Below are 12,759 nucleotides of genomic sequence, written 5' to 3'. Positions count from 1 at the left end.
CATTGTTCCCTATTTTTTTCTCTCACAGACAAGGCTGTGCAGTGAATAACCTTGAAGCCTGTCTTGTCTCATACTGCAGATGTACTTGTAAGACGATAAAATCCCAGAAGGGGAATTGCTGGGTCATAGGGTAGGTGCATTTGTCTTTTAACAGATCTTTGCCAGATTATCTTCAAAGGAGTCATACCAATCAATTTACAAACCCGCCAGCAACATATGTATTCTCCCAGCCTCGCCAGGACAGCGTGTTATCAAACTTTTGGTCTTTGCCAATCGGATGGGTGAAAATAGCATTGTGCTTGAATGAATGAGTGAGCCAATGACTAGGCACCGAAGAAACAGGCGTATACAGTGTTCTCCAAAGGGCTAAAACTGTCCGACCCTAGGAATATAAGTAAATGTGAATGTTAGGCATAGCACCAAAACTATCATTAGGCAGAGCGGTTTGTGGTGAGCTGCGCTAAGCAGAGTTGGCCTCTCCCACGGAATCACCCCCACAAGACTGGAAGCTCCCGGAGGGAAGGGACCAGACCTGTCTCATACATTGTCTCCTGTGCCCAGACCACAGCAGGCACTCAGCAAACATCTGTGGGACAAAGGAGTTCACTTGCGACCGGCCAGAGTGTGGGAAGGGGTAGGTGTGTTGGGGGTGGTTCGGCAGGATCCCAGGATACACTGGTCATCAATGCTGTTCAGCGTGAAGCGGGTGTTGGAGAATCGGGCAAAGCCATCCCGGTAGAGCCAGGCCCGCAGCGGGATGTACTAAGGCAGAGGTGGAAACAGAGAGAGAGAAGGGAAAGGGAATATATTCAGGCACTCTCAGACCGCCTAGCTCTTGCACCTACCGTTTCCTCCACCGGGAGTGCCCTTCTGTCTTTCCCAAATCATCCTTCAGGCACCTGCTTTTACACCAGCCTTCTTTGATTCTGTCCCCTCCTTTCCCCCAGGGGGAGGGGGATACAGAAGGAAACAAAATGAAGGTGAGGTCCAGGAGGACAGGGGTGGGGCCTGCCTCAGATACCTCCATATCCTGTGCCCAGCAAAAAGATCTGAACGTTGGCTGGATGAAGGAATGAATGAATGGGTGGAGGGAACATAGCCGCTCCCTGGTTAAGAGAGTAGGCTCTGAGGCCAGGCTGCCTGGATTTGAATCCCAGCTCTGCTGCTCACCAACTGTGTGACTTTGGGCAAGGTACACAACCTCTGTATCTGTTCCCTCATTGTAAAGGGAGGATAATAATAGAACCTGCCTCTCTGCGTTGTTAGGAGGCCTGAATGAGATAAAACCTGCTAAGTGCCAGGGCCTGGTACTTAATAGGTGCTCTATAAATGTCTGCTGTGGATGACCGAATGAATAAAGAAGGGCAGATAGAGGGCAAATCTAAATTTTTGGGCATCTAAGATGGTAAACCTCAGATAAGTCTTCCTGCCCCCACCCTATCCCTAGATGTCCCTTGGGGCTCTCCCAGGCAGAGAAGACCAGACAAGTTCATACAAGGTACCCCCAGGCCTCTTCCCCCCATCTCCCTAGTCCAGCCACCCTTTAACCCCTGCTGGAAGAGGGACCCCACCTTTGTTACTCACCGACATCACCAGCACATAGACACGCAGGTCAAACTTGCGGCCTGTCAGGCAAAGAAAGAATTTGTGCACAAATATTGATCGTCAGACATTGTGCTAGGTTTTGGGAAAATAGCAGTGGACAGACAGGAAACCCCGCCTTCATGAAGCTCCCACTGAAACGACACAAGGGACCAGGTGCAGTGCCTCATGCCTGTGATCCCAACACTTTGGGAGGTGGAGGCAGGAGGATCGCTTGAGGCCAGGAATCCAAGACCAACCTGAGCAACATAGTGAGACTGTGTCTACAAAAAATTAGCCTCACGTGGTGGTGCACACCTGTAGTCTCGGCTGCTCTGGAGATTGAGGCAGGAGGATCGCTTGAGCCCAGGAGATGGAGGCTGCCTGAGCTCTGATCATGACAATGCACTCCAGCCTGGGTGACAGAGCGAGACATGGTCTCAAAAAAACACAACAAAAAAACTGCACAAGGTATAAAGAGAGAATAACGGGAGGCGGGGGAGGGGTGCGTGGGGGTCAACTTGGGGGAAAGGCTTGAAACTCAGTGGTCAAAGACCCCCATGGGGAGTGGTGACCTTCATGGAGTGAAGGTGCCTGCCTAGCCCACAGTGGTGCAGGACCTTGGGCAGGAGGAACTGCGAGAACAGAGGCCTGGAGGGGGAAAGAGCTCGGGCCAAGGGCAGAGTGGAAGGAGATGAGGTCGGCTAGGCTGGCAGAGGTCAGGGCCCATGCAGTTTTGGGGTTTTGTCTCACAAACCATGGGAAGCCACGGAAGGGTGTCTCCTCCCTCTGGCTGCCACGCTGAGGTGGAGAGAAGTGGGCAGAACAGCAGCAGGTGCCAGTGAGGGAGCAGGTGTGGTGGTCCAGGAGGGAGAGGATGGTGGCCGGGCCCAGGGTGGAGGTGAGAGGAGCGGCCAGGCAGATTCAAGAGCTTGTAGGAGCTTGGTGAGAACCAGATGTGGCAGGGGAAGAGGGACACACCCAGAATGGCTCCTGGCTTCTAGCTGTGTCCCCGACACAGAAGCTGAGGAGTGGTGGGGGGATGGGAGGGCAGAATTTGGGATGTGTTGGGTTTGAGTGGCTGGCAGATGCCCAAGAGGGATGTCACAGGCTGCTGGACATCAGGATCTGGGGTTCAGGGGCAAGATCTCGGCTGGGGACAGAAAGCTGGGAGTCACTGGCCTTTGGGTGGTGTTTAAGCCACAGACAGGATGGGGTCACTATGGGGGAGAAAGGAGAAGAGGCCTAGGGACTTCCCCCTGGGGAAGGTAATTGCCAGAGGACGTGGGAGGAGGCAACTGGCATTAACACTATTGCAATGACGTCCCGCATGCCTGATGTGCCTGTAGTTCCCAGAGCCCCAGTGAGAAAAGCAGATGTTGGCCTGCCTGGGGAAACCCACCAAGGTTGCGGGCAGGAGGCTGGGTTCCACCTCAGGGCCTTCTGCCTTTGCAATTCCTCCTCCCTGCATTCCCCTCCCTCCAAATCTACCCACAGTGACTCATAGTTGTCACTCAGGTCTCAGCTCACGTGTCCACCCCCTGGCCCCCATGTCACTCTCTGTCCCATTGCTCTGCTTGACTGACTTCCTAACACCCAGCACTGCATGGGACCGTCCCGTGGTTTGTTTTCTGGTTTATTGCAGCCTGCTCATCAGGGGTGTAAGCTCCAGGAGAGCAGGGTTGGGGGGTAGCCAGTTTTCAGGGCAGTGCTGGCACCAAGTAGGTACTTTATAATATTTGTTGGATAAATGCATGAATGAATAAGTTAGTTTTTAAAGGAGGAGAATTTTCCTGAACCAAGAAGGGAGTGGAATGGACATGCTGGGGAGAGGGAACCGTACAGGCAATGGCCAGGAGGTGGGAGACTGCAGAACCCAAATCTTTCCACGCAACCCTTCATGCCTGGTGTCAGGCTGGGCCCTTGGCAGGCTGCTGGTCAAAGCTTGTTGACTGACTGACTGATGACCATGCAATGGAAGAGCAGGAGCAGAGACAGCCATCTCACCTCCTATCAGGTAGGGATTTTCAATGTAACGCTGAGCCACATAGTTCTCCACAGGAATATCATCTTTCTGGTCATCAGAGCTTCTTGTGTCCTAGTTGTAATAATAATAATAATTGAACATTTATTTATGGAACATTTCCTATGTATTAGGCATTGTGTTAGATACTACTTGGGGTAGCTCATTGGATCTTTAAATCAACCCTATTAGTACTTACTATCAGGTAAGTACTAATGTTATTTCCATTTCACAGATTAGAAGCACAGAGAGGGAGAGTAACTTGTCCGAGTTCACACAGCCAGTTAGTGGTGTTGCTGGGATGTAAACCCACACAGTCTGGGCCCAGAGCCTGAGTGTTTAACCTCTAGACTTGTGCTGCCCAGTAGGGCAGTCACTGGCTACAAGAGGCTATTTACATTTACCTTGATGAAAAGTAAATGAAATTACATGCTACAGCATGGATGAAACTCGAAGACATAAGGCTAAGTGAAATAAGCCAGACACAAAAGGACAAATATTGTCTGGTGTCACTTAGATGAGGTGCCTGGAGCAGTCGAGTTCATGGAGATAGAAGGTAGATGGGGGCTGCTAGGGGCTGGGGAAAGAAGGGGATGGGGAGCTTGTGTTTAACAGTTTCAGAGTTTCAGTTTGGGAAGATGAAACATTCTGGAGATGGACGGTGGTGGTGGTTGCACAACAATGTGAATGCACTTAATGTAACAAAGCCACACACTTAAAAGAGGTTACAATGGTAAATTTCATGCTACATATTTTACCACAATTTTTTTTTTTTTTTTGAGAATGAGTCTTGCTCTGTTGTCCAGGCTGGAGTGCAGTGACATGATCTCGGCTCACTGCAACCCCTACCTCCCGGGTTCAAGCAACTCTTGTGCCTCAGCCTCTGAAGTAGCTGGGATTACAGGTGAGAGCCACCATGGCTAAGTTTTGCATTTTTAGTGGAGATGGGGTTTCACCATGTTTGGCCAGGCTGGTCTCGAACTCCTGACCTCAAGTGATCCGCCCACCTCAGCCTCCCAAAGTGCTGGGATTACAGGTGTGAGCCACCACGCCCAGCCCACAATTTTTACAAAGGATATGAAATTAAAAATCCAGTCCTCAGTCACACCAGCCACATGGTAAGCGCTCAACATCCTGCATGTAGCTAGTGGTCACCGCATTGGAGAGCACAGATATCCACCATTTCCATCCCTCTAGAAAGTTCTGTTGGACAGTGCTGCTTATACCACCCATGGGCCCCCGAGGACATTGCTCCTTCTTCTCTACCTGCCAGCCCAGCTCTGGAAGACAGCAATGCTCTCATGCATCTGCACAGCACCTCACAGGCTGCAAACGCCTTTCCCACCTATTGTCCCCTTCACTCAGACAAGGGTCACACACTTGATGGGGTGACACAACAGCCCCAACAATGGCAGGCAGCACTGGCTCTCAGGGTAGACCTGCTCCACCCCCCATTGTTCCCCATTTAGCTGTATCACGACAGAAGCAGCCAGGTTTTGCCTTCCTGAGACCTGGGCCCAGCCACTCACGTGGCTGCCAGAGGGACTGACAGTGCTCCAGCAGGCTGGGCCTCCAGGCTGCTGAGCTTCTTCCCTGCAGTGCCCTGACAGTTTCATGGGAGGAGTCAAGACACTGAGCACTGCTGTTCACCTCCTGGTACAGCAGGGGCCGGTCCTATAGGATTTCAGCCATCCTGCTCCTCCCACCCACCCTGCACCATCGTCACCACTCGGGTTCAGAGGGTTCAGAGGGCTTCGGTCATTTTCCCAAGACCACACATCTGCTGAGTGGGAGAGGCAGGATTTGAATCAGGATTTCTACTGCACCGTGTCTTGGGACAGGAAGGGATTGGGGTTGGGAGGGAGCTGCCCCCGAGGCTCAGTCTAGGCCCTGAGGAAGAGTCAGCCAAACTCTCCCCAGCCACGTGAGCAGGAGGCCCAGATAAAAAATGTGCATCGAGGCCGGGCGCGGTGGCTCAAGCCTGTAATCCCAGCACTTTGGGAGGCCGAGACGGGCGGATCATGAGGTCAGGAGATCAAGACCATCCTGGCTAACACGGTGAACCCCATCTCTACTAAAAAATACAAAAAACTAGCTGGGCGAGGTGGCGGGCGCCTGTAGTCCCAGCTATTCGGGAGGCTGAGGCAGGAGAATGGCATGAACCTAGGAGGCAGAGCTTGCAGTGAACTGAGATCCGGCCACTGCACTCCAGCCTGGGCGACAGAACGAGACTCCGTCTCAAAAAAAAAAAAAAAAAAATGTGCATCGAGCGCTGAGTGCCAGGCACTGTGCTGGGTGTGTGGGTATGTGTGAGAATGTGTGTGTGTGTGTGTGTGTGTTTATTAGCTCACTGCATCCTCAGCAGGTACAATCACCATCCACATTTACTGGGGCACTGACAGGTGAAGTAACTTGCCCAAGGGCACACAGCTATTGAGTGATTGAGTGGCAAGGTCAGGATTTGAACCTGAACAATCTGGCTCTGGAGACCCTGCTCCAATGGGCAGACCTGTGGGCAGAGTTTCTCTGCCAGCCCTCTGAGCTTTGACAGCAAGAAGGAGGGGCCCCTCCTGCTGGCAAGGTCAGAGGAGGGTTCAGGGAGGAAGGGGAAGAGGCAGGCTCACCTTCCTCCAGTCCATGATGTCCTTCAGCCTGCGGAAGAGGAAGATGCCTTTCCCCTGTGACCGGGCTACCTGGGGTGGGGTGGGCGCAGAAAGCCAGCTCTTAGCTCTGCATGGTTCTTCATTGGCCCCCATGGCTGGAGGCTCTCCCCAGCATATCTGTCTCTTTTTCCTTATGAGCCCCCAACTCTCCCCAGAGGAAGGCTAACTGAAGGGGCTGGAACAGAGAAGGTGCTAACCCTGGCAGAGGGAGAGAGGGAAGCGAGGGAAAGAGGCAGACTGACTTAGCTCACAAAGACATACATTTGCATGAATAATGCAAAAGAACAGACAATTAAAAAGCCATTTCTAACAGTCCTGGGAACATATTATCCAATTCTTTTTTTGGAAATCAATTTGCCTTCCTAATTAGGGTTTGCTTCGGCTAATACTGAAATCAGCCTGCCTTTACTGAAACCCAGCATGGATAATTCATAGCTTCACAGAGTCTAGGGGCTGACAGAATCTTTGATCTCTTATGGAGTGGTCCTCAACAAAGGCATTACTCCCCTTCTACCACTGTAGAAGGACAACAGTCCTCCTGCCTGACTTTGCACACCCACAGTGCCTAGGAGCTCACTACCTCCCCCAACCCACGCCAAACACAGCCCATTTTGTTACAGGATAGCTTTGTTAAGTAGTCATCCAAAAGGTATATATGAAGTGCATACTGTATGTTGAGCTTTATGCAATAACCCAGACCTCATAGAACGTTCACAGCCTAACCTGTGTTGAGCTAAAACTGGCCAGTCTGGCTTTGGCTTCTAGGACCTCCTAGAACAAAGCTGATTCCTGGGTCCAGAAGAGTCCTTTAGGTATTTGCAGCAACTGAGCAGGTCCCCCAAGCCATCTTACCTCCAGCATAACTGCAAACTCTCATTTCCTTCTGTTCTCCTCTGAACATGGCCCACCTGACCCACCTGAGGCTCTCTGTACAAGGTAGGGGCAGGCAGGGTTGTCAAGTGTGGTTGTACAGGTTGTTAACTGCACAAAGGGCCCCTGCTCTGCCTGCCATGCTGTGCACCCTGGTTCAGGGTTGTGTATGCCCAGAAGACTGGGTGCCAAAAACTCTATGGAGTACTGGTGGTGGCTCAGGGGCAGCCAAATGTGCATAGCAATTTTAGAAAGCAACTAATCAGTGTGCACCAGGAGCTTCCAACAGTTCACAGCCTTGCAAAAGACTTGAACAGGCATTTTATGAAAGAAGATTGCCAGTGTAAACATACAATAGGTTGGGCCCAGTGACTCACATCTGTAATCCCAGCACTTTGGAAGGCCGAAGTAGGAGGATTATTTAAGCTCAGGAGTTTGAGACAAGCCTAGGCAACGTAGTAAGACCTGGAGACCTCATGGCTACTAAAAATAATTTTAAAAATTAGCTGGGTGTGGCCGGGCGTGGTGGCTCAAGCCTGTAATCCCAGCACTTTGGGAGGCCAAGACGGGTGGATCACGAGGTCAGGAGATCGAGACCATCCTGGCTAACACGGTGAAACCCCGTCTCTACTAAAAAATACAAAAAACCAGCCGGGCGAGGTGGCGGGCGCCTGTAGTCCCAGCTACTCGGGAGGCTGAGGCAGGAGAATGGCGTGAACCCGGGAGGCGGAGCTTGCAGCGAGCTGAGATCTGGCCGCTGCACTCCAGCCTGGGCGACAGAGCGAGACTCCGTCTCAAAAAAAACAAAACAAAACAAAACAAAAATTAGCTGGGTGTGACAGTGCACCCCTGTAGTACCAGCTACTTGGGAGGTGGAGGTGGAAGGATGACTTGAGCCCAGGAGAGCAGGGCTGCAGTGGTCAGGGATTGCACCACTGCACAGCCTGGGCAACAGTATGAGACTCTGTCTTTATAAAAAAAAAAGAAAAGAAAAGAAAAGAAAACAAAAGAACAGGCACTCAACTTCATCAGAGAGTTCACCAACAGAGAAGTGCTAATTGACAAAACAAGAGCACCGTCATCTTGGACAAACACCACCACTTTAAGTTCCAGCTCCCTTTCTAGCCTCATGCATTCCAAGGAAATCACTTCTCTTCTAACTATGAACAGCCAGAAAGAGCAGACAGTAAAACACTGATAAGACAGCTCAGGCACAGAGGGAGGCGGGGGGAAAGTCTCTTGGGCAACTGCCAAACTTCACCCTCATACAATGGACTCCAGTAAAACAGTGGGTCTTAATAAGCACATTCCTTTCCCTTCAGGTGCACTAAGATAGGAAAGCTAAAAGCAGACTTGGGGGATATGCCTGCAGCTGCAGAAAGATGTATGGGAACAGACACACAACTCTCCCTCCCAGATAAGCACAACAAAGAGACACAGAAGCAGTCCAAGCCTCTAATAAATTCTCCCACCCTGAATCCTTAAAAACTCTTGGTCTGGCTGGGGCACGGTGGTTCATGCCTGTAATTCCAGCACTTTGGGAGGCTGAGGTGGGCAGATCACAAGGTCAGGAGATCGAGACCATCCTGGCTAACACAGCAAAACCCCGTCTCTACTAAAAATACAAAAAATTAGCTGGGCATGGTGGTGAGTGTCTGTAGTCCCAGCTACTCAGGAGGCTGAGGCAGGAGAACGGTGTGAACCCAGAAGGCAGACCTTGCAGTGAGCCGAGATCGCGCCACTGCACTCCAGCCTGGGCTACAGAGCGAGACTCCACCTTTAAAACAAAACAAAACAAAACAAAAAACTCTTAAGTCTGTAAGAAAGTGTGGCTCTGACCTAACTCAGCCAGAAGGCTCCTCTCAGGTTTGTTTTCTCTAAAATAAACCTGTCTTGACTGGCGAGCCACCTTTCGAGTTTCTCTCCTCTTTCTTTAATTCTTACACTAATGAAAATCACAATATGATACTACTACATACTACCTGAGAATGGTTAAATTAAAGACAGACAATACCAAGTATTGGTGAGGATGTGGAGATACTGGAACTTGCACACACTGCTGGTATGAGAGTATGTTGTTTGGAAACTGGTAGCATCCGCTAAAGCTGAACATAGGCATCCTCTATCCTAGGTCCCAGAAATTCCTCTCCTAGGGACCTACATGACAGAAATGTCTGGACATGTCACCATGGACATGGCCCCAGACACCCATAGCAGCACTATCATAATAGCTCCACCCGGAGACTACCCAATGGATGAATATTTAATCAATGGAATAGTATACAAAGATGACAGTAATGTACAATTACCCACAACAGCAGAATGAACTGCAAAACATGTCAAGGGAGAGAAACCAGACACAAGGTACTCACCCTATAAGATTCCAATTAATTGAAGTCCAAAAGCAGACAAAGCAAACCTATGCTGTTTAGTGCCTTGAGGGGCTGTGAGTGAGTGGAAGGGGGTCTAAGAGGGTGGCTGAGGGGTAGGGAATGCTCTGTTTATGACCTGGGTGCTGGTTATTTGAGTGGATTCACTTTGTGAAAATTCATACTGTGCCCCTATAATTTGACTACTCTTCTATGGTTTATTAAACTTCAATTAAAAGGTATCTTTTCAGGTTCATACTCTTTGATCTAGGAACCCCTATCTCCAACCCTATTGGCTGCCTTTCCTATGGCCACTTTCCTTCTTCTTCTTCCTTGCTAGCAAAGCCCACCTCTCATGAGGGAGGCTGGAAAGGCCAGATGTAGGTTTTCCCAGCTTCCCTTGCAGTTGGTGGAAACCTCATGACCAGTTTTAGCCAATCAGACCTAAGGAGACATTTGTTCAGAGATTCCAGGAAAGATGTTTCTCCTTTCTAAAAATATTAGGGAAGGAGCTGGGGAGAAAGGGGGTCGGGAAGAAAAGTCCTGGCCTCCTTCCTTCTTTCTTTGAATGCTACTGTCTGCAGAGATGATGCCTGTGACTGCAGCAGCCATGTCACACCTATGAGGTGACAAGTCTGATGACAAAAAGCCAGCACACAGGCTGCAGAGTGGATGGAGAGAAGGAGCCTGGGCCTCTAGTGGCATCATGGAGCACATCCCCAAACCTGGATCTGCCTACCCTCAGCCTTCTAGTTCTGTGAGATAACAAAATGCCTTTATTGTTCAGGCCATTGTTACTAACTTGACACGACTGTTCCAGGAGGTGCCTTCCTAAGGGACTAACCCTAAAGAATGGAAGATGAAGCGCCTGCATGGTGTTACATTGGGGTTGGTGAGATGGAAATCACCTAATACTGATTAGGAAATCACCTAATACATCCAGCAGATGGCAGTTTCCAAAAACAACCACGACAATATTTCTAGTCCTATATGTTCTCCAGAACCCTGTCAAGAGGTAAAGTCAATGTCCCCTCCCTTGAATCTGGAAGTGTCTCTACTAATTGCCTATGGCAGAAGTGATGTGTGCATTCCAATGCCAGATCATAAAAGGCAATATAGCTTCCACCTGGCTCTCTCTTTCAGGATGGTCGCCCTCAGAACCCAGCAGCCATCCCGTGAGGAAGCCCAGCTCACAGGAAGAGGCCCACCTGGAAGGCAACTGCGTCTTCCAGCCCTCAACCCTGGCTGAATTCCCAGCCAACAGCCGGCACCTACTTGTTAGCCCAGCCAGTGAGCAGGCTAGGAAGGGGATCTTCCAGCCCTCAGTGGATGCTGGGGCATAGATGAGCCTTCCCTGTCAAGCGCTGCCCAAGCTGGGGGCTCATGAACTAAATAAGACATTACTGTTGTTTCAAGTCACTACGTCTGGGAGTGGTTTGCTTCTCTGAAATAGATAATCAGAATACGAACTTTAGTAAAATGGTTCATAACAATGGCAATGCCAGCAGCTAATACTTACCAGGTGTTTACTCTGTGCCAGGCACTGTGATTTACACGCGTTACCTCATTAAAGCTTGAAAAAAACACACAGCTTTGACATAAACATTAATGTTATCCCCATTTTGCAGCCGAGAGAACCAGTGAACAGAGAGGCCAAACACATTGCCCAAGGTCACCCAGCCAACGGGTGACAAATCCGAGATAGTTAAATCTGTGCTACACAAACCTGGGGCTCATATACCTCTTGCAAAGTGCCGGGGATACACAAAATCACATGATAAACATTGCTACTTCTGGGGACATCTCTATTACTTGATGGTTTGGGAGGGAAATATTTTTATATTATGCTTTTTTCTTTGAGACAGGGTCCTGCTTTGTCACCCAGGCTGGAGTGCAGTGGCGCCATCTCAGCTCACTGCAACCTCTGCCTTCAGGGCTCAAGCACTCCTCCCACCTCAGCCTCCTGAGTAGCTGGGACTACAGGTGGGAACTACCACACCTGGCTAATGTTTACATTTTTTTTTTTTTTTTTTTTTGAGACGGAGTCTCACTCTGTCGCCCAGGCTGGAGTGCAGTGGCGCGATCTCGGCTCACTGCAAGCTCCGCCTCCCGGGTTCACGCCATTCTCCTGCCTCAGCCTCCCGAGTAGCTGGGACTACAGGCGCCCACAACCGCGCCCGGCTAATTTTTTGTATTTTTAGTAGAGACGGGGTTTCACCGTGGTCTCGATCTCCTGACCTTGTGATCCGCCCGCCTCGGCCTCCCAAAGTGCTGGGATTACAGGCGTGAGCCACCGCGCCCGGCTAATGTTTACATTTTTTGTAGAGACAGGGTTTCTTCATGTTGCCCAGGCTGGTCTCAAACTCACGGCCTCATGTGATCCACCTGCCTCAGCATCCCCAGGTGCTGGGATTACAGGCGTGAGACATGGCGCCCAGCCATATTATGCGTTTTATAAAAAGATATATTTTTTATTGGAAACCACTATTTGAATGGATTATCAGAATAAGCCATAAATTTTTGTGCCAGCTGTGGCCAACCAAAGTCCTTGTCCCCTTGTCACCCCATGCCCTGTCGCTGGGGGCTGCATTCCTCACGTAGCATTCATCGGGTGTGGAATACAGCCAGTGGCGCAGCCATGCCCTCCTCTCCTCTGCCAACAGAACCCATCTGGACCAACTCCTCCCGGTGGCCCTGTCCTCTGGGGCGGTCTGAGCCCTCACGGTGATTGCCATGTGATTGGTTCAGGCAGGGGCCAGCAGGATGCTACGGGAAGCCTGCTACAGGGACTTCTGGGAAAAATGTGTGTCTTCTTCAAAAAGGACATGAGGCCAGGGCATTCCTTTATTCCCAAGGCAGGGGAGGTGTGAAGAGGGGCCCGGGAGAAGCAGCCAGCCTGCTGGGCTGGGAATTGGTGGGGTTGCTAAGCCACCCAATAAACCATCCCTAGAGTCGGCTTTTCGTCATTCAAAAAATTCCCCAGTGTCTGTAAATGTAAATTTAAAAAAAATTTTTTTTCATCTTTATTTTCATTAACCCCTAACCAGATGTTCACATTTCTCTCTATTAGGAATGCAACAAATCATAGGAGTGTTAGCCATGCCTGTGACTTTGCCATCAAAAGAGATCACAGTGATTTCGATATCACATTACAATTGTTGCAGATATCTCAAAATATTGTTTATGCTCCTCTTGACTTTAAAATTATGGTAGCTGTGAGGCCTGCTGTTAGATCCTCTTTAATTGTTAATGA

The 12,759-nt window shown here is 50.1% G+C and overlaps 1 protein-coding gene across 1 annotated transcript in view; it reads right to left on the bottom strand.

Annotated features, from left to right (window-relative positions):
• TTLL9 (tubulin tyrosine ligase like 9) overlaps positions 1-12,759 on the bottom strand; it is a 63,581-nt gene that overhangs the window by 19,639 nt on the left and 31,183 nt on the right. The window contains exons 6-9 of the mRNA XM_077951419.1: positions 6,229-6,297; positions 3,589-3,679; positions 1,585-1,625; positions 544-586 (exon numbers count right to left, since the gene is read on the bottom strand). Coding sequence (XP_077807545.1) covers positions 544-586; positions 1,585-1,625; positions 3,589-3,679; positions 6,229-6,297 — 244 coding nt within the window. The remainder of the gene's footprint in view (positions 1-543; positions 587-1,584; positions 1,626-3,588; positions 3,680-6,228; positions 6,298-12,759) is intronic.

This window comes from Macaca mulatta, chromosome 10 (assembly GCF_049350105.2).
Source record: "Macaca mulatta isolate MMU2019108-1 chromosome 10, T2T-MMU8v2.0, whole genome shotgun sequence".
Lineage (NCBI taxonomy): Eukaryota > Metazoa > Chordata > Mammalia > Primates > Cercopithecidae > Macaca > Macaca mulatta.
The sequence above is the reverse complement of the archived record's forward strand: the minus strand, read 5'-3'. Positions and strand labels throughout refer to the sequence as shown.